Below are 27,702 nucleotides of genomic sequence, written 5' to 3' on the forward strand. Positions count from 1 at the left end.
ATGACTTCATTTTTATGGGTCACATGTTTCAGTCTGTTTCCTTTATTGTGTTTGTGCCGTCATGGCTTTTGAAACGCACTGCTTTTCTCTTTGTAAAGTATTAGCACTCAGTTTTGCACTGTTCGGCCTTGTTTCTGTGGGAGAAGGTCGGTTCAAGGGCTTCAGGAAGTTTGATGTGGTGCAGGATTCCAGCCATGGAGCTGTGTCTGAGGAGCTGTGGTTCACCCAGAAACTGGATCACTTCAATGGTGGAGACAGCAGAGCTTGGAAGCAAGTAAGCCACCTGCTGTCTATTCAAAAATATTTCGCATATTTTATTTATAAAATGAGCTCATGTCTTGTTTTGAGTGCAAGAGCTAACAAATGTTTTGTTCCAAATAGGTTTACATCTTGAGCTTTTACCCTTAGCCCAAATTAGTACGTAAACCATCAATGGAAGGAAAATGATCTTTACAAGGCGAGGGTTCAACTTCCAGTGGGACAACACTGTACTGTCAGAGCTGCAGCAGACTAATTTAGGGGTGCACCGATTGCAGGTTTTTGGTCGATCACTGGTCTTTAAAAAGCCTGACGATTTCCGATTTTGACTGATATGTGTATCATACTTTCAAAAAAATCACAAGATTTGAGGTCAGTTGAGGACAATCAAACAAAACCTAAGCTGCCAACAAATACCCCTAGTTTAAATGTTCCTTATAGTTTAAAAAAATGTATGCCCAAATGATATTTGCAAGATTCATGCATAAGATTGGCTTCACATGCAAGTGAAGCCGATCTTCACTTGCGTGTGAAAAAAATAAAGCACCTCACGCTTTTTGTTCTCTTTTTGGTCTTTGTAACTATGACATGACAAAGTGAGAAAATGTCCTACTTTTGCAAGGCAATGGATTGCAAAAGTATGCCCATATGTCGAGGTTCTCACTCTCCACCTTTCCCCTTGCAGAGATACTTTGTAAATGAGGCCTTCTACAAGCCTGGAGGTCCAGTGTTTCTGATGATTGGTGGAGAGGGCCCTGCAAACCCAGCGTGGATGAAGGAAGGCACCTGGCTCACCTACGCTCAGAAACTCGGAGCCATCTGCTTCATGCTGGAACACCGATTCTATGGGAAAAGTCACCCAACAACGTATGTTTGCTACCGATTTATTTGCATGATGTTGAGTTGGCGCGAGGTCCCCAGCTACAACATGAATCAGTTTAGGCTTCAATAAGACAAACACAGAAGTGAAATACAATCCACTTTGCTGAATGTAGCCGTACCAAAGAGAGCAAGCAAAATATGAGGAAGGAGGCTGATTATATTGAGATTATACAGTTTCCTGTTCAGTCATATGTTCATAACATCTGTTTATTGACCTCACAATTATTACCACCCCTGTAAAAGAATTGTAAAGAGAAACATATTTGCCAATATGACATAGCTTTTTCTACTCCACATTTAACCTAAATTAAAGGTAGGATTTTTAATACATTTTCAGTGTTAGATTATGTTATTGCAGTTAATGTTGGTGAATTTTAAGAGATTTTAAACAGCTATACCAAACGCTGCCAACAGATTTCTCCTTGTCTGTTTTGGGAGTGTTGACAAAACTTTCCACGTAAAGGTGAACCTGCACAATCTACTTGATCATGAATAAAGTTCATGCAAAATCTGCTCCAGTCTTTTGTTTAACCGAGTGGTTCAGGATCTGTACAGTGCTTAATGCCAATTAATACGAGGTATTATTTTGCAGAAAAAATGTTAATTTTGACAACATTGTAACTATTTTCCCAATGTTAAAAAGAATTATAGATTAGGTAATTATTACAAAAATCTAAAAATAAGTCATAAATATAACTTTCTGTTATATTTTAACAGAAATATAACTTTCTGTTATATTTTAAGTGTATATACAGCATTTGTTCTGATTTAGCAGGTTGTACAGTTATAGAGACTAGCTTGATCAGATTCATTTTCTTACAAAATTAAACAACCAAACTGGAGAAAAGATGGCTGTAGAAACCAATATTTTATCAACAACACCACTAGGTGGTAGTCCTGCATTTAGATGTCCATGATGCATGCTTGTAGACTGAAGTTCAGGAAACTATAATGTAAATGCACACACTGATGACTTTAAGATAATTTAGTGTTTAACTTCAAAATAAATTTTAGCAGAAATAATCAAGGCTATTGGGAGCACATGCTGTTCCAAATTCTAATATTTGTCCCCTAATAAAATTTAGAAAACCACTTGTTATTTTAACTCATGCTATTATTTTTCTGATATTGAAATTTGTTTGCTTTTCTAAAACGGTAAGTGTAGCAAAAACAGTATATACATTTTCATTGCAGATATCTGTTTTGAGTGTGCCATGATATGTAAAGTTGTGTCAAACAGAATTTCTGATTTCCCCATTTGTCACAATAAAGGCAATGAAGTCTCTGTCTTGTTTGTGCATCTTTTTTTATTTTTATTTATTTGTATTGAGTTAGTTGAAGCAGCTGCGAGTGTCTGACAGATCTCCCATGGAGAATTGTCTGTTTTTCAGTGCAGCAGCAGCTCTCCTGAAAAGGGCTTGAAGATCACAGGCATCCGTGCTTCCTTTTACATCTGCTGCCTGCATCCAGAGATATTGTTGGGTTCATTTAGTTCTCTGATAATCATACATTATTTTTTAAAAAAAAAAAATGCTTTTGTTGCTCTTTCAAAGTGAGTCTGAATTCTTATGAGAAATTTTCAACTCGTATACTTTCACTTCATGCTTGTGATTTTGTTCTTTAATTTTTACACTTTTTCTTCATTTAGGGGCCTCAGCGCAGACAACTTGCGTTTCCTCAGCAGTCGCCAGGCTCTGGCTGACCTTGCACACTTCCGCACTGTGATGGGGGAAAACCGAGGGCTGACCAACAGAAAGTGGGTGGTTTTCGGCGGGTCGTATCCAGGTTCTCTCGCTGCGTGGTTCAGGGTCAAGTACCCTCACCTGGTGCATGCCTCTGTGGCCACGAGTGCGCCCGTGTTCGCCACTGTCAATTTTCCAGGTAAGAGGAGACGCCACATGGTAAGGAAACTTGTAAATACAGGTGCTAAATGCCAGCCTTATTGCAGATGTTGACAAATCTATTGGCACCTCTGTGCCTCACTGAAATGATTCTTCGTTTCTCCTGGAATGTGGTTCAGATTAATTAATCTATGGGAGGTAGTGAAGTAAAATTATGAGAAATTAGGATTTAGAGTTTATTTTAAAAATAAATATGCACTTAAACACTACAGTATGTTTTAAAAACCTATTTGCCCCCCTTACAGAATTGATCTGTTTTTTTTCCATTTTTCCCCACTTTAAATATATCAGTTTACCAAACAAAGTTCAGTGTTGGATAAAGAGAACTCTAGTAAAAGGAAGAAGAGTTTTCAGATGATGACTGAAGCCAAGTGTATTGCTCTGTGTAAGCCTCAGTTGCAGTCATGGGTACTCCAAGAGGGAAAAAATACCAAAACATCCTAATGTCTTAAATACCCCTTCATCAATACAGATAATAACCTTATAAATTAAAATACTTATTCTATTCTATTTTATTCTGTATTTTATTCTGTATTTTATTGTGATGCAGAGAGATCACTTGCCATAAAATCCCAAATATTGCTATGACAACAAACTTGTGATATACTGTGCTTCTCTAAAAAAAAAAAAAAGAAAAAGCTTTTTCTGCTCAACTCAACATCAGTGCAGTGTAGGGTTGATCTGTTGATAATTTTAATCAGTTAATCCAAGAAAAGTGCTTAATTGGAGATATCTTTTTGTACTACAGAATTTTATCCAATTGAAGCTAGAACAATGCCACTTGAAGAGTTTTGGGTACAACATATTAAAGTTTTTTTTTCTAATCTTAAATGTAAAATGTCTATTTTATTTACATATTTTTGTACAGTTTGGGGTTTATTACTGCCCTGATTGTGTTCTTCTTTTAGCAAATTGCCTTTTTTGAGTCTGTATACTTCAGTTAACAATTGATCAATTTCTAAATTAGTTGACAAATATTTCACTATTTTCAGTAATCAGTTCATGATTAATCCAATGCATTGTTTCAACACTAATCTTTATTATCTGTTAGAAATTAAGACACAGTGACGCAAATAACTATCCAACTAAATTAATAATTAAAAGCAAAGTCTGATTTGTGTTAGTGAATACAACTCCAGTTTGGAGTTGTATTCTTATTTATTTGTAAGTGTCTCTATTTGTAAAATTTGTGTTTTTATTCAGGCATCAAGCAGGCCAGTTTGTTTTTGACTTCTGTGCAAGTTTCAGCTGGAGCTGCACAACAACCAAGCCTTCTAGACAAACCATGCACCTCTCTTTATCTGTGTGCGCCTTGTGTTTGGCTAAGCTTGTTGTTTTTCCTTTGAGACTGCAGATCAGAACGGCCCCACTTCCAGGCACTTCCACCTACACACTCTTGCTATCTTTAAGACACTATTGCACACATTTGACTCAGTCCCTATGACCTGAAGGAAACGCTGAGATGAAACGCACCAAGAGCAGTGAACATCATGTTCTGAGGTTTAATTTTAGTCCCAAAAACGGCACCAACAGAGGTGCTCAGCAACCCAGCAAGAATAACTTGTAGGGAATTTATTCATAAATCTCGAGTTCCACCTCTGAGCTCTTTGACTTTCATAAATTGTAGAATTCACCCATCATTTCACTTTTGACCTCACTGAAACCTGATACACTCTAATGCTTAAAAAAGGGGTTTGGCTCACACACTGGTTTCAGAATGACTTGAGGCTTTTGCTTTGCCTCAGAAATAGCTCTCTGTTTTTAACTACAGCCGGCGCTCCGTATTATTGTGGTCATGCTGGTTTAAAGTGCTCTGCCTTCTCTCTGCCTTTACGCTTTTCCAGAGTACTTGGAGGTTGTGTGGCGTTCGCTGGCCTCAGAAAATGCAGATTGCCCTGTGCTTGTGAGAAAGGCTTCAGATACCCTCGCAGAACGCCTGAAAGACCCGAAAACCTTTGAAAACATCACCAAAGATTTCAAGTACAGTGCATTTGTCATCTTAAACTCTATGCTCATCTGTCTGTAGTTCATGAAAAATAAACGGAAATATTTCTAGTTCAACTTCATCTACTTTCAAGGCCTTGTGCCAAAACAGATTTGTCTTTTAATCAAGTTTGTTTTCAATATGTGAACTGTTGCTGATGTCATCACCTACTGAATTGAAAACTGAACAATAAAGCAAGTAGAGATTCTGTAATATTTTATATAAAAGTAAAAAAAACTCATAAAAAGAAAATATCAGACATGTTCTTTTGCTCGTGATCGCGGCACTTAGCAAAAAGAAACGATTTCGCAAATTTTAACTGACCTGAAACAAAAGTTTGTTCTGATTTTTAACATTAGGCATTGAGAAAAGAAGGTAATGTTTTTTTATTTCATGTATACAAACCTCTGATTTCAAATGTGACTGTTTAATTCAAATTTAAACTGCATCTTACATTGTATCTCTTCAGGGTAACCTAAAATAAAAATATGTACAGTTAAGCCCAAATTATTCATGACCTGACATATATAGGCTAAAAATATAAATTGTATACCAATAAAATACACTAATTATGAACAAATTTTATAAAACAAATTTCTTCTGACTCCTACTTCTATGTTTTTTTTATTTTAACTCAAAGACTCACGATGTATTGAAAAGACTTTGTAATTTACATGTCAGAATATTTTCTGTTAGCTTGAGAGGTTAGCATACTTAGCAAAAAGTCCGTTCACGAAGAGTTTAATCAATTTTTCTCTAGGATTAATGTAGAGTTAGGGTGATTTTAGTGGCATATTAGCCAATCGATTCTTCACAGACTACAAATTATTCTAGCATCTATTGTCTCTTTCCTGTTTTAATTACAGTGTCCTGTGCTATTTTAAAACCATTTTAGTTTGTGTTAGTGACTGTGAGGTCAGACCAAACAAGCAGAGCTCAATGTCTTCTGTAATGGTGCGGTGTGCCGTCCTAAACTGATATGGTCATGGAAACGGAAGAAAACCGGTCAGACCACACGAAAAATCTCTTCTTTAAGCTTCTTGCAGACATGCTCTCATGCCGACAGTAACACACAAAGGTCACAGCAGTGGTCAGGAAGCCTGTCCAGCTCCCAGTCCGCAGTTACTTGCAGAACACAGCACTTGCGTCAAGACATAATTTTGCACCCATAAACACTCAAAAAATTGTTAGGATAAAGGATTTTGGTTTTTTTTGTCATACCACTTAGCTAGCTTGTGGTATGAAATTTAGATTCAGGTCCCAGATCAGGACAAATAAAAAGATTGATCTTAAATGTAACAGCATAAAGTTGTAATTTTGCCACCTACAGCTGTCTTCACAGACGCCTTTGGCAGATAACCCTATGCAGTAAACGATAACAAAACGTTAATATCCAGACCTTAGTTTTGTTCTCATTGGGAAAGTTGGACAGAGGTTCCCAAAGTGTGGTTCAGGGGCCATTTGAACCCATCACTTTGTCTTAGAGTGGACTGTAATTCAAGAATGCTGAATGTCTTGACCGCAACCACAGGGTGTTAATAAGAAGAGCACTTTTCCAGGGTGAGATATTTAAAATGGAAAATGTTAGTTATAACAACAAGCATTTGCTTTTATTAGTCATATTTATTTTTCCTTGCATTTTCATTTCTTAGTAATTAGGGACACAATTGCTAATAAGACTAATAAAGCAGACTGGCCGGCACCCATTCATTAAACTTCCCTAACTGCAGACTTTTACAGAAAAAGAAATCTGTGTGCCTTTATTTGTCATAGTTGGACACTTTTGCAGACCAACAAAATGGAAAACTAACTTTTGATTAAAAATAATTGGAAACTATATGCTTCTCTTCTAAGGGTCAACATGCGAAACCCTTTTTATAATTTAGGTCTCCAATTTTCACAGACCAATTTTCGACACAAATCAGACTACTCTGCTTTATTCAAATATTGTAGGTTTTGTTTATTGCTGAGGTGATTTTTAAAACAAATCTATTTTTAATTAGGAATGACTGTGGTACTTCAAACTTTGTGACTTTGGCCAATTGGCCACACTGCAGTAGGATATGTATCCAAACGTGTCTGTGGCTAAACTCAGAATAGATTTTAGCAGTAAAACTAGAAAAATGAGGAGTCCTTCAAGATGCTTATTGTCATTTTTTGTTCTTCTTTCTGATTTCACCCACATTTTCTTCACTCTTTAATTTCCATTTTTCTCTGATTAACTTCTATTGTTTTTGTCTTCTTCTTTTTCCCTCTGCTCCTTCTCTCTCCTTTTCCCACTCCAGTTTATGTTCCACACTGCAGATCCAGTCAGAGATGGACTCTGCTTACTTCCTGGAATCGGTGGCTGGCAACTTCATGGATGTGGTCCAGTACAACGAAGACAACAGAGGATTTGAGGTGAGGGGGCGTCAGTACAGGTGTAGTTTAGGTGTCTTTGCTTCAATTCCAGCTTCCTCTTTCACCACATATTCATTCACACTTAACCCTAAGCTCTCTGTCAGTCATTATGAATGTGTGCCAAAATGCTCCAAGTGCTCGATATGACCAGAAAAATGAGTTTGGTCCAGTTATCATTTAAATGACCTGGCTGCTAAGTTTACTTGGAGTATTTTGAACGAGCTTTTTTGCCAAAAGCAGTCAGTCACCACTGTGGAAATTAAAAAAGAGCCAGCTTGCTTCATAGTTGCAATCTGTCTGCAATCTGTGCTCCTACCCTTACTTTCTCACTGGACAAATCCCCACATAAAACCTCGCTTTGTGAACTGACTTTCAACCTGGAGACTTTGCTTTAACTGCTTTTTTTGGGGTTGGAACTTGGGTGGCATCGATACCAGAGTTTGGCGCTCCAAATGAAACATCTTCTCACTTTGATACACGGCTGGAAGGAGTCAGTCTATATTTTGTTTCGGTCTCTTGTACATATTGAGCTCAGGCAGAAATGAATATCATCATTGTGAGCTTCATGCCTGAATAAACTGAAAAGGAAACATTGTGCAGAGCTTTGCACAGTTTTAAGGCATTAATTTAATGAATCATTTTTTAAATTTAGAATATCTTAATATAAATCTCCATTGTATTCATTTGTTGAATTGCAGCTCTTTCGCCCTCAGTAACATAAACAGCTGATTGTTGTGGAAAAGTTGAAAAGGTTAAGACTGTTTGTGAGGGTGTGACATTGGAAGGAGGGGGACTTGTCTACAGAGAAGACTTAGCCATAACAAAGTAACCTTGGTAAAATGTGAAATAGTCAGCTCACTATGTTTCTTTTCACTATTCACACGATGTGCTCAAACCTATCCAACATTTTCATGTCATGTAAAAATGAACATTCAGGATGAGTTTTCTTCTCTTGGTGTCTTTTTGTCCTCCTGGTTACTTCTTTCATCCCTTCCCCCCCATTTTCTCCCCATTCCATCGCCTCTCTGTCCCCCTGCTGCTTTGACGGGACGTGAGTCCGGTTACCAATAAGCCGATGTGAAAAAGTAACAAAAGCCTCTTTGGTCTCTCTGGTTTCCTGTCGCCCCAAGCCAAAGAGACGCTTGTAAAAGAACTGAGAGGAGCAGTGGGCCGCAGAGTGCACATCGCTAGCTAACAAGCACAGCCCAGCGTCAACTCTCCACCACAAAGGGCCGGGTGCAGAGCGAGCTACCGGGTTTTAGGTACCGCTGAGGAATGTGTGGAAGAGAGAGGCGTAACTTAATCATCAGAATCGGCCTGCCGGCTCCCAAACCGCGGGGTTATCAATGGTGTGCTTTATGAACTGTAGCTTTGAGAATAACCTCCCAACACTTCCTGTTTTTCCTCAGATAATGATGATGACGGGTGAATCACTGGTCATTTTTAGTTTGCAGTGTTTTCAGTTTTGCACACATGCATTACTGTAATCACTGCCAACTGTTTACTTTCCCAGGTGCCTTGGAGTAAATGACACTCATTGCTTCAGGCCAGTGTATACCTGGCTGGCCCCTGCCACAGTACTGGACGGAGAGCCTCTCTGAGGAGCATTACGGCCACTGTGACAGCTGATCGCCATAGTTACCCAGAATCTGCCAACAGCTGACTTTTCCCATTGTTTACTTTGTTTTAGTTTTTTCTTGCCAATATGAGTTTTTCAACACTCTTAACACAGTAGCTGGCTTGTAAATGTTTTGCAACAGAACTCTGACGCAGAAAATATGTCGTAATCAACAGGAAGTGCTTTTCTGTGTAACTTTTAACCTGCAGTTTCAGGAAGATAGTAAATTTCTATTTCCTTATTAAAATATCAATGAATCTGTATGTTATATCTGTCTTTCCACAGGGCCCAACCTTTAAATACATTTCCTAAGTTTTGCAATAGCCATAGTTGTGTGAAGTATTTTGGTTCAGACTGACAAATCCAACAACTTTTGGATTTTTTTTTTCATCTAACAGGCATAATAAACATTTATCAGTTTTTAGTTGTCTTTGCTTCTCCTCAAGAATCACAATAAGATTAGTATTTGGCCAGAACCTGAATGTAAACCATCTCTATTGACCAGGTTTGTGTGCACATGCAGGACATTTTACTCTGGTTCCACTTTGCTTTCGTCACAGAGGTGTTTAAATACTAATGTGTATTCATGTTACAAAAAGAACTTGTGAAGTGCTCTGCTGACCATCTGCGGTTCCTCCTCGAGTCTCATTTCACCGATTAACGGCATTAATACTCTTATTACTACCATTAGTAAAGACATTACAAAAGGCTTAAAAGAAAGTAATCCTATAGCATGTTCTCCCTGATTGATTATTGTGTATATATATATATATATATATATATATATATATATTTTGTTGATCTTTATTGTGAGGTTTTTTTTTGTCATTTAAAAAAAAAATTCAACCAACTCCATGTTAGGAAATAATATTTTTAACAAATATCAACACTACCAAAATTGCTTGCACTTTAGTATAAATGCAACAATTTTATTTATTTATTTATTTGCTCATTTATTCACTTATTTCTTTATTTTTTTCGACACTGCCACACTTGGATTTAACGTTTTCACAATTTGACAAGTGTCGAAGAACTTTTATCGAATAAAATATGGCTTTGGAAAGTAACCTGTTGCCCTTAGCCGCTGCTCAAAATGGGAAAAGCAAGAGAACATACCAGTCATGTCAGGCAGATGATCATCATAAATTATAGAACTGCAGCGACGATCGTAATGATCCCATCTACATGTCATCCAGTTGGTTACAGCTCAGCCAGGCAGGAAAAAAACCTGTTAAGTCCACCTTCCTGTAGCTGTGGCTCATCAGCTACAATCATTACAGATCACTGCGTATTCAGACACAAGATTATTTTTGCCTCACCATGTCCTTTTATAACATGTACAGCCTCTGCTCCAAATAAATAATGTACTTTTTCTGTCTGCAGGGGGTTTTGGGCACCAACATAACCATCAAGGTCCTGTGTGACGTGATGGGTGACGCCTCACTGGGAGATCCATACACCCGCTACGTTGCTGTGGCCCGCCTCATGATGGACACGTTCTCTGTGAAATGCCTGGATGTCAGCTTCAGTAACTACGTCAGAGACATGACGAATACGTCCTGGGATGGGCCGGCCGCAGGAGGAGGTGGGTGCATCCACTCTGCGTCATGTAGATTTGTTGCCTTTCACAAGTGTTCATACTTATTAAACTTGTCTACATTGTTTCACATTAAAACAACCGACTTTGATGTGTTTTATTTGAATTTTATGCTAAACACAAAATAGGACATTATGACGTGGAAAGGGAATTCACGTTTTTTTCTTTCTGTATTAATCTGTATTTTATTTTTCATTATTGTCCATCTTCCTTGTAGTATAGCTTCCCCACAGCATGATGCTACCACCGCCATGTGCTACGGTATAGATGGCGTTAGTTTTCCTTCACACATCATATGAAGGCAAAAAAACTCAGCTTTGCTCTCAATATGTGTGCTATGGGTGTCAAAATGTAAACAGAGGGGTATGAACACTTGTAAAAAAAAAATTTTATATAACAAATGCTCAGAATAAACACTATTTTATACAGGATGTGTGTGTTTTGTACACAACTGCAATATCATGGTAAAACTTTCCATAAACAGCCAAAAGGACTTGTAAGAGCCTTTCTGGAGACATGACTGTTAGGATGTGGTTTAAGTCATTTAGTGAACCAAGATTTGGGTGTAGCTGAAAGTCTTTTTTTAGGAAATGTCTAAATAAGACAACAAGGTCTTATTTAGCAGGAAACCTAAAATGGGATTTCTTTACCATGGAAAAACCTCTAAATAAATCCATGGACAACATTTAGGTCAGCATCTTTGTCTTAAAACATGAATCTGTCTAGAAAAGGAAATTTTAGAAATGTGGAATGCTATACGTCCATGTTTGTGGACAGCCTTAATCTGGAATATTTTTCAGCATTTCACTGGATGTTATTGGCCTCCACTCTGCTTTGTAACTTGGACGGATTGTTAGAAAAATAAACCGTCCTCACAGAAGGCCATTGTGATCCAGCCGCATAAACTTCCTTAGCCACCCTTTCAACTTCATCTGAGCTCCTTCCTCTCTTCATTAAGGCTGGATGACTAAAAGGACATAGTTGTTTTTTTTTTGTTTGTTTTCTAATAGCCATTAAAGCTAAGCTTCAGTCCGCCCGCTCTCTGTTGTTTCTGCCTCTGTTTCGCAGAACTAAGTTAATATGCAGCAGTGATTAAATTTTTTATGCATATGTGTTGTCAGGGAGACAGTGGGTCTATCAGACCTGCAGTGAATTTGGATTCTACCAGAGCACAGATTCACCGAACCAGCCATTCACCGGCTTCCCTCTGGAGTGAGTGCAGCACACATTGTCTCTGTGCCTAATAGGTTCATAATTATGATTCAGTACAGTGCACCTGCTCACCCAATCACCTTTTATTAGTTATACATCATGCACTGTTTAATGTATTCCTTTCTGGTTTTGAAAAGACGCTGCATTGTTTACAGTGCTTGGCAAAAGCATTCATGTCACTTGCGCACATTGGATCTGCAAATGTTGAAGCACAATAATAATATTTTATATGACAGAGGGAAAAAAACACAAAGTGGAGCATCTGTGTGAAATAGAAGGGAAATGATGCACAGTTTTCTTAATGTTTTTCACAAGACTAAATATGCAGAATGCAGCCACCTTTAATGGAGACAGAAATATTAAATAATTTTTTGAGCTCAAGCTCAGAAAGATTGAATGAAGAGTGTATGACGTGGTTTTATATTCTCTAATATACTTTTACACTTTTATTGTGGATTGCATGTAGTGTTGTTTTTAGTTTTTGTAGGTACGGACTTGGACTGTGTTAAAGAGTTAATGTGTGAACTTGAATTTTCAAGTTGCCTGGACTTTAACTAAGGCATTCTAATACATAAGATTTTGTTTTAAATCATTAGATTGTTGTCTTTCTAAATGGAGAACCTTTGTCTGAGTCTCAAGTCTTTTGCTTAAATAATTGAAATCTGAAAACTCCAACCTTTCAACTGTGGCTTTTTTTTTGGCTTACTGATTGAGGTCCGATTTATGTAGTGTGCAACTAATAGTTGTTGCATCTACAGGTTCTTTGGATCTCTGCAGCTCCTCCAGAGTTTCCATGGATTTATTGGCTTCTTCACTGTTTAATTGAAAGAAGTGCCACCCTGTCATTTTTATGTAGAAGTTTATTTCTTGGTAGCTTTTAAGTTGTGCCATGCTTTTTTTTTCTTAGAATAAGAATAAGAGTCTGTAGTCGTGTTTTTCTTCTTAGAAAAAAAAAGCGCATCCTTTTCCTTCCACCTCACAATTATGAACTACGGAACTATGGTTTCCCAGATGCAGAATCTGTTTCTCTCATTTGAATCCAGTTATCAGGTGAAACAGTGTGCAAGCTTCTACAACATCAGTGCTGAGGAGGTGGCAGAGGCTGTCGCCCAGACCAACGAGTATTACGGTGGCTACGACATCCAGTCCAGCAGAATCGTTTTCCCCAACGGGTCCATCGACCCGTGGCATGCTTTGGGAATCACTGCAGACATCACAGCTGAGCTCCCTGCTGTCTTCATTAAAGGTGAGGAAATGCACCTGAATCTGCTACCATGTTGGTATAATGACTGATCAATCTGATTTATTAAGTTAAAATTTAATGAGCTTAAGGAAAAAATAAGCGTTTGAGGTCTGTAGTCATGTTAGTCTGTGGGTCTATTTAGTATTTTCTGTTTAAGAAGAAGCGTCAGTGATTCCGTTAATATCCAATGTAGAATAAAAGTATGAAACTCTCCCTAACTAAGGTCTGAGACATGGTTTAAGTCCCTGTGTGCTTTGCATTTTTTATGTGTGTGTAAAGCAACACTTGTACAGTTCATGTGTGATTCGTGTTCCACAATATAAAGAGGAAGGAATCTGGAATATGAGCTATAATTTTCTCTGTGAAAATATACCCTTAAGATGATATAAAACTTGGATTTCATTTTTTTTCTTCAGCTCTTTGCTGCTTTTTAAAATTATACTCTCACTTTAGAATTACTGCATTGTGTTAGTCTGTCTCGCCAACTCTAAAAGAAAAACGTATGCAAAATGTGAAATATTCCTAGGGGATTAACACTTTTCCAAGCAAAAGTACATACTTTGCTTTAAAGAAGACAAACGCTGCTTTTTTTCTTTTCTTATTTTAAGTCTTTTGTTCAGTATCCTCCCCAAGCTCTTTGAAAGTCCCTTAAAGTTACGGCGCTTTCTGCTTCCCCATTCATTTTCGGTTTCAGCTCCTTCTTAATGTTTAAAGAAATGTTCTGTGTTTACCCGTCCCAGAACTGATCTGTGAATCATTAAAGTCGGCAAAAGCCAATAACTCAGCAGACGAATAAATATTGTCTACTTGTTTTTGGCAACTGTCTTTTAATTTTACAGCTGACGTTTTCCTCTGCACTGCCATTAATGGTCATGTTTTTTCCCCTCATGCAGGAACTGCTCACTGTGCTAACATGTACCCAGCAAGGAGCCAAGATCTTCCCCAGCTATCTGAGGCTCGGGATCACGTCTTTCTGCTCCTCCAGCAGTGGTTGAAGTAGTGATTGAAGGCTCCTTCGGCTTTACAAAGCAAACGCATCACTTCTGATTTCTGAAATTCAAACTTGATTTCTTACTGTACTGCCAAATTTTCAGCTCCTTGAAGTCTTGTAATGCACCTTTGCACAAGTTTGATTTGGGAAAGTTTTTGTTTTTAATGTGTTAAAATTTTAAATCATTTTTAAAAATTATTATTGACATTAAATTTGAATTATTTTTACCTCTCAGTCCAGTGTATTGTGTGACACTGTAGAAGAAATACATGCTGTTTAGCAGTCTGATAACCCCCTGGAAAGGGACAAAAAAAACAAAAAAGGTTTGGTAAATTGATTTTACCACTAAGACATATATGAAAAGATGTTTACGAGTACAAAAAACATATTTTTTTATAATATAGTTTGCTTTTTAAATAAAATATGTGGTATCTCACTTTGTATCGGTCATACCAGTATAACTGATCACGCTGTTTCATCTCAATATAATTCAAACTACTGAACATCATTTTGAAGTAGGAAATTTCAGTAGATTTCAAAATGTGGGTTATCATAAAGTTGATCAACAATAACCAGTGCACACTCATCCTTTGTTTTCTCATGTTGCAACAAGAAGAATGAAGACAGGCAGCATTTTAGAGCTGGGACCTGACTCAGTTTTTGTGTTTGACGGGGAAACGTGCCCAACCACCATGCACCAGTACATGTCAAAAAATTTGAATATTGTGTAAAGGTGCAATATTTCTTGCTAGTCATCTCAGAAAGTGAAACAGTAACTTTATAGATTCATTCAAATAACACTAAATAAAATATGTCAAGCCTTTACTTTTTGCAATTTTAATGATTGTAGCTTACAGGTAAAGAAATCCCCAGAATTAGCGTCCAAGTACAAAATATCGCATTAGACCAACAAATGTCTAACTTATTGGCTCTTCTGGAGTGGATTTCACTTGACAGTTATTTCAAGGCTGTGCTTCTGCCCTTTACTGGTGCATCTTTTCTTACCACTCTTTTTTTTTTCTTCCACTCAATTTTCTGTTAATATTTTTGTTTGCAGAACTCTGTGAACAACCAGCTTCTTCAGCAATGACCTTGTGTGGTTTACTGTCCCTGTGAAGGGTGCCCTATCAGCAGTCTTCACCCATGAATGTCTAACCGATTGACCCAGAGTCAGAGACTGTTTAAAGGGTCATGAAATCTTTGCAGGTGTTTTGAGTTAATTTGCTGATTAGGGTGAGACGTAATGAGTTTCCATTGGTGACGTTTGTCACAGTATGCAAATTTTCAGATATGCTGAATTTTGGGTTTTCATTTTCTGTAAGCCATAACCATCAAAACAAGAAAAAGATGGTCTTTTCTGATTATTAAGAGTGTTCCTTTTCTTTTCTGCTTATTGGAAGTGTTCTATCGCCAGCAGGACCATGAACTGTTGCAAAGACCGGATCGGTATGCACTGTTCCCTACTTTTGCCTTTGCCTCATTGTTTCAAATAGGATATTGCGAAAGCTTAGCAAGACATGATTATCATACAGGGCATGTTTATTGTTTGTTCTGGCCATCTCCTGAGATTTATCCAAAACACAGACATGCTGACCCAACTCTGCTCTGCATTGTTTGTTTTTAATTCATCCCAGCCAGACACAACGTTTAGTCCAACATTTCTGGCTCGGACTAAGCCCCTGTATTGGTGCCTCATGCTGTAAAACTGGATTCTTAGGTTTTTTTTACATACAGTTGCTGCAAAAGTGATGTTTTGAAGCACATTCCTTCTCGACCAAGAAAAGTTACTTTGTCTTCTTAAAATGTTTTATGCTCACTGACAGAAAAAGTTTAAAAGTGAATACAAGATAACACAAATGCTGGAACTGAATCACTATTCCAATCAGGTGAATAACAGAGTTGGCAGATACTTATGGTTTGGGTGTGGAATTTACTCAGGCTTGCTTGCAAATAGATTGTCGGATGATCAAGGTATTCATGAAATTGAAAGATGTAATAAAGTACCTTCTGGATTTTTTGAGGTTCACCTTTAGCTATATTAAAGAATGGATCAGCTGGAGTAAGGAAGTCTCTGTCAGATGTTCAGCTTTATGTATTGTTTTGTAATCTGTTAATTCTCCACAAATGTATACAGCCCTGAATTGACTGGTTTAATTCGTAGTCTTCATCATACTGTTTATTCTTCTTACACGATTATGGGAGTAACTTTTCCTACTTGGAACCTGAACATTTAACTTCCATGAAACGCAGTATGAACGTGCTTTTATTTTGGAGGTCTAGAGGAAGTAGTTGTAATATAACTCAGCATTTGATGCAATCAGAGCGAGCGCCGCTCCCACTCCGAGCTCGGTTGTTTGACCAGAAGGCGGAGCTCAGTCCAATAAATTCCTCTTACAAAGCAACGGTGAGCTCAGTTGTAGTGCTCCGGTTAGCGGGAATAAACACACGTTGTTTCTTACGTTATATTACGGTCGAACCGTCGTTTCTCGATTGGACTTAAGTTAGTAACGGACCGATATAAGGTTGCAGTATCACCTGGGGGGATAAGTCGAAGAAGGAAAACGTCACACGAAAGGTAAGGAGAACCGTTTAACTTTGTCCTCTTGAAATTGTAAAGGATATAGAATATATCATATGTGCTGCGTAAAGGGACGGAGTGTTGCTTTAAGCTTAAGTGGGCGTACAAAGTTAACTTCTCACTTTTTTTTCTTGACTTTTGATATGCTAATTTTCTATGATTTCAGTCTGCATTTTACATCGATCAGCTATTTGTTTTAACACCAACCCACAAAGGTCTTTTTTTTATTTTTTTGTTAAAGCAAACAGTTGCCTATAGACGTGACTTGAATTGTTATTGTTCAAAGAGAAAGTGTGCTCCCTCTTGAGTAGCTTCTTCGACCCCCCCCCCCCYSCTGTTCTCACGCATTGTTTTAATTAATGCCTTGCAGGATGGTCAGGGTAAGCCGTTAGCCATTGTAATAAAATAGGTGATTTTTACTGGAGCAAACCCAATTTTTCTGAGAAATTAGCAGGGTCGGTCCCAGCTTTTATAGGGCCCTAAGCAGGAATTCATTTGGGTTCCCACTTCTTCCAGATAACTTCCCTGCCAGAGCAAATTCTCTGTGATTGATCATATACATGTTTAGTATTTTCTAAATTAGCGCTGATCTGGTGTTTTTTCCCAATCTATAAAGATCTGACATGTTGATATAAAGTTGAACTAAATGTCATTTCTCTTTAAGAACTTTGACGTTCCTAATTGTCTAATGATTATGAAATATGAATGTCTTAAAAATAAAAGGGTTCTTGTAAATATTTTTTTTCAAAAAATTTACAATCTCTTGAATAAGAACAATCAGTACATGTCAAGAAATGCGCTTACATTAAAGTTCACCATCTTACAAAGTTAACTTTTCTACATGATTAATTAAATAACTGTAGTCTGAGATAATATTTGAGTGGGAAATGATCTGTTATGTGCGACTTAGATTAATGCTTTCAATAATGTACTGTAGCTGTGTATGAGTCTTATAAAAAGTCTTTCTGCAGTTGATCATTATTTATATTGGGAGCCGACGTCACACTGTGAGAGTAGGTGTTAAATGACTGGATGGAAACAGAATTTCCTTATTCTGAAATGAGAAAATGACAGATGGTGTTTTTAAAGCGCCTTTAGCCTTTTATATTGATTATTGCGTTCAGCATTGTTGGCAAATCTGATTGTAAACATCAGTCCTGTGTGGTTTCCCCTTAGAGCCGGGGTGGGCAATCCTGGTCCTCGAGGGCCGGTGTCCTGCAACTCTTAGATGTCTTCCTGGTTCAACACACTTGAATCCAATAGCTGAATCACCTCCTAAGTGCAGTCAAGTTCTCCAGAGTCCTGCTAACGACCTCATTATTTGACTCAGGTGTGCTGAAGTTGAGACGCATCTAAAAGTTGCAGGAGACCGGCGAGGCCTAGAGTTGCCCACCCCTGTTTTAGAGTAAGTAGACTCTTGCGTGATTCTGATATTTCTAGAAGATTGATATCAATTCTAAATCCTGCATATTTCATGAGACACAATTGGACTCTTCAAAAGGGTTGAATAAAACAACTTTAGGTGTAAATCCGTCCGCTTTATTGTTTTAATTTCATGTGTTGTAACAGCCTAATTAGCAAGCTGGCATATCTTAATTTGCTTCACTTTCCCATTCAGATTCACTAAATGGGAAATGATCAGATTTTTAGTGTCCAACAGGTTGGAGAGAGTGTGAAAATGACATGGGACGTCATAGTACTAAGTAGACTACACTGGCTACCTCAAACTGACTGACGCAATAGGTTTTTCATGACGAAGCGGTGTAGTCACCATATTTCCTGGTAAATATCACTTGAAAACGTCATGTCTGAGTCTCTTAGAGGAACTATTGGAAAACAAACTGCTTCATTTGGGAGGTCTTGGCATGTTTTACACACAGCCATGACGTGATTACAGATCAGACACAACCAGCAGACATTATGAGATTATTTTAAGTTGTCCTTTTGCAGCGTTTCCATCGAACCAATAGATTTTCTTTTTTTTTTTTTTTTTATCTCAATCAATATTATGCTCTAAAATATGCATTTGTCAATCTGTTTTGAGTGAAACTTCAAGCACTCTTGGAAACACTGAACTGGTTTAGGGGCTCAAAGCAGCAGCAGCAGCAGTTTATTTTTATTACTTTTGGGGCTGACCCTGATCTTGAGTTTCCCATTAAAGGTGTCCACTTAAGGGGGCATCGTTTTGTTTTTTCCTAGAGGAAAGATAAATTGTCATCTAAAAGGCAAACAAGCCAATCATGTTGTTACATGTGGGTGTTACACAAGACGAGCAGCAATATTTGCAGTAAAGCTGAGCGTCCTTTCATTGCTCATCACCGGCAGGCATTAAGTCTGGCTCTTGTGACCATATTTACTTTACTTTGCTTTGATCAGTGGAGCAGGCTGAAACAGATTTCCTAAGATGGCCCTAAAGATTTGGTGTAGCCTAGTAAAATGGAAAACCTTTTAATGTGGGTCTGTTCTCATCACTCTGATTCAGCTGTGCTAAATAAAAGGTTTTGCTCCTCAAAGGATGACGAGGAGCGTGTGTGATAATTAACTATTACCAAGAAAACCGGAGTGAGTTGTGTGAAAGGAATGAGTGGCCATGGAGACTTTGAGGAATGCAAGTTGTGGTACATTCATGTTTGATAACAGGTTTGTTCTATGAGGAGCAGCACAATCAAATAACTTCATTCATTGCTTTTCTTTCTCTCTTTCAAGGTGCTTCTGAGATCAAAATGAAGCACGTCTCCTTCCTCTGCCTGTATGCGCTGGTAACCCTTTGCGCCCATAAGGGTGTGCTGTCCGCGGCCCCCTCGTATGGCGAACGCGGCTCCGATCTGGGCATACAGGTGTTCCAGCAAGTAGTCCGCTCAAAGCCTCTAGAGAACGTGGTGCTTTCACCCCATGGAGTGGCTTCAATCCTCGGCATGCTGCTGCCCGGAGCCCATGGGGAAACGAGGAAGCAAATCATCAGTGCACTGCGTTACAAGAAAAACGGTATGGAGGGTTTTAGACAGAGGAATTTGGTATTGAGTCCTTTATGATTTGAAATCACTATTTAACATCAATCCAAAGGTTAAATACACTTGTTGTGCACAGGTCCTTATAAGATGTTGAAGAAGCTGCACAAAAACCTGACTTCGAAGTCAAACCAGGACCTTGTGCAGATTACCAACGCCATGTTCAGCCAGAACGGTTTCCCAATGGAGGAGACCTTTATGGCCACCAATAAAGCAAACTTCCAGTGTGAGAGCCGGAGCCTGGACTTCAGCAACCCCACTGCAGCAGCTGATTATATCAATCAATGGGTCAGGAATAAGACCAAAGGTAGGGGTCATGCTTGGTTGGTACAGTTCTCTATACACATTTTTTTGAAGACTCAGTTGTGTATGTTAAAAAGATTTGTTGCTTTTTGTTGCAGATCTAATTTGAATTTGCAGTTTCAATGCATTACAATATTTCCTATTAGAATAAAGTTTGTCTTTAGGGCAGCAACTAATTGTTTTAGTAATCTATGGATTATTCCGAGGATTAATTGACAAATCTTATAAAAATGATTGCCGTTCTAATAATTTTTTTTTTGTAAACCCTTAACGTTTTTTTATAATATTAGAAATGCATTAAGAGATGCAAATAAACAAAATGGGTGAAGCTAAAGCTATGCTACTTGAGTAGTTCTGGGTAGAACATTATTGCACAGATATTTTTTTTTAATTTCTGAAATGCAAAATTTTTATATAGATTTTTACAGTTTGGGCTTATTTACTGCTGTGAATGTGTTCTTTTTTTAGTTTTTAATTATTAAATTACTGAATGAGTTGCAGATTATTCCAGTAATCGATTCATCACGATTAATAATCATCATTTCAGCCTTGGTTTCCTGTAGGCGTGGCACCCTTTTCTGTTTAAGACTCTTATTTTGAAATGAGAAAGGAAGTAGTTCACTAGTTGCTCTGTTGTGTTGACATGGTCCACTAATATTACCAAGCGGTCTACTAATATTGGATTATAAAATAATCCAAGAAGCCACCACTGATGTAAAATCATACTGGCAACATGTTGTATGTGGTTTAAAGAATGTCCAATAACAGATCAGATTTAATTGATGTTTCAACACTTTGATAAGCGTTACCATTTCCTTCATAGCTTTTTCTTCTGCTAATGTTAAATGATATCCAACAGCTGTTTAAAAAGATAACTCTAAAACTGAAGTAGATGATTTCCGTTTCTAGATCTAAAATCTTTAGACCAATCACACCTGAACTGGATGAGTCCATGTTAATTGGAGACCTGGGCTGCAGTTTAGTTGCAGTTTACTTTTTCTGTCTCAAACAGAAAATGCACCATCAAGTCCATCATATTCACAAAAACAGAGATTCTCAAACACAATTTGGGATTTGCATTCTTTAAAACACAGAGTGCGATTTAGGAAACCTTTATTTGTGAAAAGAAAAAAAACGAGACAAAACAGAATGTTTAGCAAAAATATTGCTGAAGTTTAATTCCTTTGAATCCAATAAGTTTTTTTTCCTGCCTAGAAAGGCTGGTAGTTACAACACTAGTTTTTAACAGTACTGATCTAACATTTCAGCAATGAGAGTCTTTCAAGTATAACTCATGCTTCTTATTGTTCTGCCTTAATTTATCATCCCTGGACTATAATTCACAAACCACTCTGCAAACCTTTTGTCCTATGAGTCTGCAGTATCACTTCTTCTTCCAACATGATTTGAATATAAAACAGTGGGGGTTTTTTTCTTCTTTTTTTTTAATCAAACTTTGTTCTTTTACCATTGTGTATTTGGGCAGGCCACATCACCAACCTGATCAAAGCGGACATGCTGGATTCGACTCTGACCCGTCTGGTCGCTCTCAACTCCATCTACTTCAAAGGCTCATGGAAGTCGGGTTTCCAGCCCATCGACACGAAGATGAGGGAGTTCACTGGCGGTGATGGAAATGCATACAAAGTGTCAATGATGTCCCAGCTGTCCATCTTTAACTTAGGTGAGTGAGCATGCTCAGAAGCAGCTGGAGTTCATTATGAAAGGATGACATGCAAACACACTGCAAATGTGCCTAATAGTTTTTTTTTTTTTTTTTTTTTTAAATGATGTGAACCAGACATAAATGTCCATTTTAGGAGTTCTGGGGAGACTGAATTTCAAGGCAAAGAAGGTTTTTGTTTTAAAAAATATCTTTAATGCAAAATTCGTACAATTTTGGCGTAATTAAGCTAAACAAGTAGTTTTTTTAGAAATTTTTTTTTTTTTATTCTCTATATCCCTGTTAACAATTAATCAGTTCCTAGATTAGTTGATGATTGATGATTGATTGATGAAATGTATTAATCATGATTCATCCGATTATTTGTATCAGCCCTAGTCCTGAAACGGTAAATTATTTTCATGTCGACTTGGAGTGGGGAAAAAGTGGCCATTTATTTTTGAAGCCCGATCAGATACCTTGCAAGTACGACTGTACACTTCAGATTTGTTAATTTAATTATTTTCTACTATATTAATTTTATTCTTCTGGTGGAATAACGGTCAGGATGTGATTCATGGTCCAGATTGTGGCAAGTTGTAAAGAATTACAGGCTAAGACGTGTCACATCCACATGATGTTTTTAGTTATGTGTGAAATGCAATAATGCACGAGTCAGTCAACTAAATTTAGACATGTCAGAGCTGTGGTGGTGCAGTGAGTGCGGGGGATAGATTCTCATCCAGCGACTGTAATAAACTGAGGCCATGTTCAGCTGTAAAGCATAAGATTCCCTCATTTCTACTGTAGATGCAACATTCAGCACCTTTACAGAGGTTTTCAGGGGCTCTGAAAACCTCTGTAAGCCTTTACAACACCAAACTTCAATGTTTTATCAGCGTTTGTTTTGATGGCTCGTCAATGGTGAATAACTGAAGTAGAAGGAGAGTGTAATTTATACAATTAAAAGGAGAGGGCACAAAAGAAGATGCATGTCTGTGACAGTTTGTCACTTCCTAGCTGTTTATTTGTTTTTATAATTTTAGAACCTCATTCAAAGAGTTTGCAGTTTTGAGTTCGCTTTGAGCTTGTGACATTAACAAGCTTTTAATTCCCTTTTGAGCCCAAATTAATATATTTTAATTTTTGTTGCTTGAGAAGCTGACATTTATAAAAAAAAGACAAACTAAAAATCTCTCAACATTGTCACATGTTGGATGCATTTCCCAGCCCTTGATGGTTTTCTAAGTCAAGAAGATTAAACATTTAAAATGTAAATTGTTGTTCTCATCATAAATCATTGGAAGCTCTTATTAGCTCAGTTTACAGTAGAAATATACTTCCTTTTCTATAATCGTGAGTGTGTGTATATAAAAAGGGAAAAGGACAAGAGTTTAACAGAAATCAGAAAATCGGTCTGAGCAAAACTGGAAGTTTAACTTCAATGGCTTTAACACCTGGGTTAATGTGTTGACCCGCTATAGTTTGTCAAATGAACACAATAAGTCAGATGCTGATTTATTTTCAATTTCTGAACTTTTAAGCTGAACCTGGAAGTGAAAAAACTCCCTACTTGCATATTTTAGGTGACCTGGTGGTGTTTGTTGAAGCGAAGGTTTTAAAGTTATAAAAGTCAATTTTTATAAGAACCCTGCAAGATGGATGTAATTCTCTGCTGGACAGTCAGAGCTCCCATTTTTATAGCAGCTAGGATGATGATATATCTAGGATGTGTTATCGTGTCATAGGAGTCAGCTGGCCGGAACAGGAGTCGGAACCAAAATTAATTGAAACGGATGAAGCTTCCTGACATTGGGAAATTTTGCGAGTTCAGTATATTAAATTAATTCACACTTTTTCCTCACTTGTTTTGGTTCCCTTTATATTTTTTATGACGACTTTATCTCTAACAATAAACATCTTTGATGCTTCTTAGATTTCTGCCTTTTTATGACCATTTGTCCTCCACAAGTAAAACTATAACACCTTTCAAGATAAAAATTACAAGTGCTTCAACAAACGGAAGAGAAAATACACAAGACAAAATTAGACGGCAGATTTGAAGAGAAAACCCAAAAACTGAGCAATGTTTTGGGACACGAGGATCAATTTATGAAATATAAGAGGAATTACATGAAAAACTTGATTTAGAAATAAGTTAAGGCGTGTTTTTTTTTTTTGTTTTGTTTTTTAAGTGATTCTATGCTAGGACTCTCTAAATAGTTTAAAGACCAATCAATCTGTACTGTGGTAAAAGCCAGACAGTCTTCGGTCTTCTACTGGCCACCAGTGAGTTATTTTTCATTGACAAATGAATGCCCGTTTGAGCATTAAAAATATGCAAAAATGAGGCTAAAGGTTCAAAATTTCCCTCAATGTCTTGGTGACGTCCTTGCTGATTCACACCCTGATTACTTCTTAGAGGTATTTTAAAGTTGGCCTCTTGTGAAAAGAGTCTCTGTTCTTCCACGTTGTTCCCTCTCTTTAGTCCCCCAGTGTGACTTTGCTGGGTCTGTGCCGCCAAGTTAATTTTGGATCTTTTTCCAGGTTCCTACATCTCATTTACAGTCTTTCTTATCTCTGGATTCCACAGATTTTTTCCCTCAACCCCATCTAATCGTACTTGCGAGAATTTTTCCAGGGCTTTAAATAAATGTAGACGTAAAGAGGGAGATGATTGCTATTGACAATTTAATTCCCTTCCTTTTAATCGATAGTATTCGATTGGAGAAAGCTTTATATGAAGCATGATAAACCAGTATTCTGTGTTTGTTTTTTTTGTAATCTCTTTTCAAGCTAACTTCTAAAGCTTCTTATGTTCTTAGGCATGGCCACCACTCCCCAGGGGGTCAAATACCGGGTGATTGAACTGCCTTACCATGGCAACACCATCAGCATGCTGATCGCTGTCCCCGCTGAGGACACGCCTCTGTCCAGTGTCATTCCACACATCAGCACAGCCACTGTGCAGAGCTGGGCCAACCTCATGCGCAAGAGCAAAGTCCGCCTGCTCATTCCAAAGTAAGTCCTAAACACACACACGTAACTGTGGCTTTTGGTGAAATGAACAACAACCGCACGGTTCTGTTTGTTTGTAGGTTTTCTGCAGATGCAGAAGTAGACTTGAAAGCTCCTCTCTCTGCGTTGGGAATAGCAGACATGTTCAGTCAGGATGCGGCCGACTTCACACACCTCAGTGAGTGAAAGCCCTGTTAGTGTGACGCATACACACTAGTAGGATGAATGTGTTTGAAGCAGGTTGATTTTAGGTTTGAGTAAGTGTGAAAACCTGAGGAGAAATGTTGCCTAATCACTGCTGAGAGCCAGTAAGAAGTTGAAATAGTCTCACTCCTCAGTGTGAAAACTGAATCAGGGTGGGCCTTGGGAAATGCAGCTTTGAATAAAAGGTTGTAGTGCCACCATGTGGTGCTATAGTCAGATCTGTTTTTTAAGATTTTTTTTTTTTTTTTTCAAAAAGAATTGGATTTAAACTTTTGCGTTACTGCCATCTTGTGGCTTGAAGTAAAAACTAATGTACAGGAAGTCATTATTTTGAGGTAAGATGAACTGCTGCCGTTCTCCCAGGTACCGAGCCGGTGTACGTCTCCAAGGCTCTGCAGAAATCCAAAATCATTGTAAATGAAGAAGGGACGAAGGCAGTAGCTACCACCAGTAAGTATACCCGATTGTTTTTTTTTTTTTGTTTTTGATCAGACATAAATCTGCATGCTTTACCCCCAGTATTTGTTTATACGCCCCACTAATCTGAGTTGTTGTGGTGTGTGTTTAGCTGCCATCTTGATGGCTCGCTCCTCTCCCCTTTGGGTGACTGTGGACAGACCTTTTCTGTTCCTCATCAGACATAACCCAACAGGTCTGCAGTTTTATTCGCAAAACATAGATGAGTGTATTTTAGATTTGCATTAGCAGTATCTGATATTTGTGAACTGTCTTTATTTCTGTTTGCAGGGACCATCCTGTTTATGGGTCAGATCAACCAACCATGAAGCCCACCTTCAGTTCCTGTTGGCTCATCTAGCAGCACCTGATATGCTTACACACTGTCATGCATGAACACACAAGCACACAGATGTGCTGTGGTTGTTGACTTATGAACAATGTGGACATATATTTGTCTTAAATATTGCTTTTTATGTTGATTTTTCTGCAACGCATAACATGTCTTCCAACATGTTTTTGCAGACTAAGTTTTCCTGCTGTTTTAATTTTTTGGTGTACTTTTTTGGCTTTATCACTTTTTAAAAAGACTTTAAATGTCACATGTGTAATTTCTTAACTCTGGAGTATGATGATCTTTTTATTTATGGTGTCTCTGTTTCAGTTTAAACTTTTCTATCTTGAGTCATGTAACTCCGGTTTGCCTGTTTCCCTCTTTCGTTATGGTGATGCCATCAAGACTTGAAGTGCATTATTGCCTACATTAAAAGTTGTTTTCTCCTTACTGAGAAGATCTGTTCCTTCACATGTGGAAACAAAAATTAAACTACAGAAATTTATAACGTCAGTAATTTGTGCCTTGCTGTTATTGTGGTAAAACATTTTTGTTGGAAAAGAGCATCATGATTATTTCTCTTGACTGTTTCTTGAGCAATCGTGTTAATTTATGCAAAAATGGTTGGAGGATCAAATTGGGAATCGATCACATCTGTACCGAACCAAAAGCACATTGACCAAGAGAAACTTTTGTTAAAGAAGCATAAAAGAAAACTGCTTTTCAAACGGAGAAGCATAGCATCTCTGATTCACTGAGAAAGTATTCACACTGTAAACTCTTACTGACTCTCAGTATGATACTTCACTTGTTGAAGTAGTACAATCTGATGTAAAAGGTTGTAAAATTGATGGTTTCAAGCAATTTTTACAAGTAAAAATCTGAAGTTTACCATTTGTATTCGGTCCCCTTTAACACCTGGAAATTAAGTGCAGTCAACTTTCTTCAGATGTCTCAGAATTAGTAAAGAAAATTTGGTGTTGATCTCAATATAAATGTGTGCAAAACGTATGAAGTGGAAAACTAGAAAATTATCCTGAATTAACTGTTTTGAGGATGAAACTTGGAGGCAGCAGCAGAGGAGCTGATGGGAAGAAGGATAGAGCTAAATACACATCAGTCCTGGTGGGAGGAACCTTCTCCAGGTTTCAAAAGATTGCTGACCTATAGGTAAGACGACCTGAAACGTATAGCCTGAATACCAACAAATTGGTGTGAACATACAAATGCACCACACTTTTGAGATTATTGGCTAAACAAAAAGTTTAAAAACCTGCTAACATTGATTCTTTCCATTATGCATTTATGTTCTGCTTTGTGTTTCTCACAAAAAACTTAAACATTGAAGGTTGAGCTTGTAATATATGAGAATAGATTAAAGGAATGAGTTTTTCTGCAAAACACTGAACATTGAAATTATTCTAGTAAAGTCTGACAACAACCAAAGTGGTAGTTCTAGCAAGAACTACCACTCACCAGTGGTCAAATGTACCATATTTTGTTGCACATGCTCAGTTTCTGGTGAAGAGTGTGCTCAAATATAGATCCATTTAGCATTAATCTACTGACACAGACGTTTGATCATAAGTTTTCTTTTTTTTTTTTTGTATTTGCAATAATGTAATCAGAGAAAAAGTATAGTCTGCAAATTCTGGTATTTTCAAAGGATACATTAATAACATTAACTGACTTCATTATATTATCTCACAAAATTAACAATGAGTATGTGAACATACATAGACAACAAATGAAACCTGCCCTAAAAAGGAGGTTAGAAAGGGGAAGTCTGTGCAATACCCTTGTCAGGGTAATACTTCAGTATGTGACAATTTACAACAAAATAGCAAATAAAACAACTGACCACAACATATTATGTTGGTAAGTAAGACAGTGAGTCAGAGTGCTTTTACTGGAAAGTCTGGCAACTATGGTTAAAAACTATCTGATTTAATCTACTCTCTATATATCTTTTTTGGCTACAATTTGTCTGAATTTGTAATTTCTCGGGATAATTACGGTAATCCCTATTGCGCCCTCTAGCAGTCTTTACGG

The 27,702-nt window shown here is 37.6% G+C and overlaps 2 protein-coding genes across 3 annotated transcripts; both read left to right on the forward strand.

The window, feature by feature from the left end:
* The first annotated feature begins 1 nt into the window (after position 1).
* prss59 (serine protease 59, putative) lies at positions 2-14,911 on the forward strand. Its single transcript, XM_008426197.2, has 9 exons — positions 2-274; positions 944-1,125; positions 2,789-3,021; positions 4,886-5,021; positions 7,311-7,425; positions 10,427-10,628; positions 11,762-11,852; positions 12,896-13,098; positions 13,989-14,911. Exons 1-9 carry the CDS (start codon positions 62-64, stop codon positions 14,093-14,095), a joined length of 1,482 nt encoding a protein of 493 aa, XP_008424419.1. The 5' UTR covers positions 2-61; the 3' UTR covers positions 14,096-14,911.
* A 527-nt stretch (positions 14,912-15,438) lies between these two features.
* On the forward strand, positions 15,439-26,541 carry serpine2 (serpin peptidase inhibitor, clade E (nexin, plasminogen activator inhibitor type 1), member 2). 2 transcript variants are annotated; one of them, XM_008426198.2, is made up of 9 exons: positions 15,439-15,532; positions 19,371-19,649; positions 19,752-19,979; positions 21,462-21,659; positions 24,464-24,659; positions 24,737-24,834; positions 25,224-25,310; positions 25,429-25,512; positions 25,608-26,541. In XM_008426198.2, exons 1-9 carry the CDS (start codon positions 15,508-15,510, stop codon positions 25,643-25,645), a joined length of 1,233 nt encoding a protein of 410 aa, XP_008424420.1. In that variant the 5' UTR covers positions 15,439-15,507; the 3' UTR covers positions 25,646-26,541. The 2 variants fall into 2 exon arrangements, with proteins under 2 accessions (XP_008424420.1, XP_008424421.1); XM_008426199.2 differs by lacking the exon at positions 15,439-15,532 and adding an exon at positions 16,362-16,661.
* The last annotated feature ends 1,161 nt before the right edge of the window (positions 26,542-27,702 follow it).

This window comes from Poecilia reticulata, linkage group LG13, assembly GCF_000633615.1.
Source record: "Poecilia reticulata strain Guanapo linkage group LG13, Guppy_female_1.0+MT, whole genome shotgun sequence".
NCBI lineage: Eukaryota > Metazoa > Chordata > Actinopteri > Cyprinodontiformes > Poeciliidae > Poecilia > Poecilia reticulata.

Bases quoted from the DNA above. Each gene is read 5' to 3' on its own strand.
- prss59 (XM_008426197.2), top strand. From the start codon at position 62: ATGGCTTTTGAAACGCACTGCTTTTCTCTTTGTAAAGTATTAGCACTC. The intron at 10,629-11,761 runs GTGGGTGCATCC...ATGTGTTGTCAG, and splicing joins TGGGCCGGCCGCAGGAGGAG to GGAGACAGTGGGTCTATCAG. The intron at 13,099-13,988 runs GTGAGGAAATGC...CCCCTCATGCAG, and splicing joins CCCTGCTGTCTTCATTAAAG to GAACTGCTCACTGTGCTAAC.
- serpine2 (XM_008426198.2), top strand. From the start codon at position 15,508: ATGAACTGTTGCAAAGACCGGATCG. The intron at 19,980-21,461 runs GTAGGGGTCATG...GTATTTGGGCAG, and splicing joins GGTCAGGAATAAGACCAAAG to GCCACATCACCAACCTGATC. The intron at 25,513-25,607 runs GTCTGCAGTTTT...TTCTGTTTGCAG, and splicing joins CATCAGACATAACCCAACAG to GGACCATCCTGTTTATGGGT.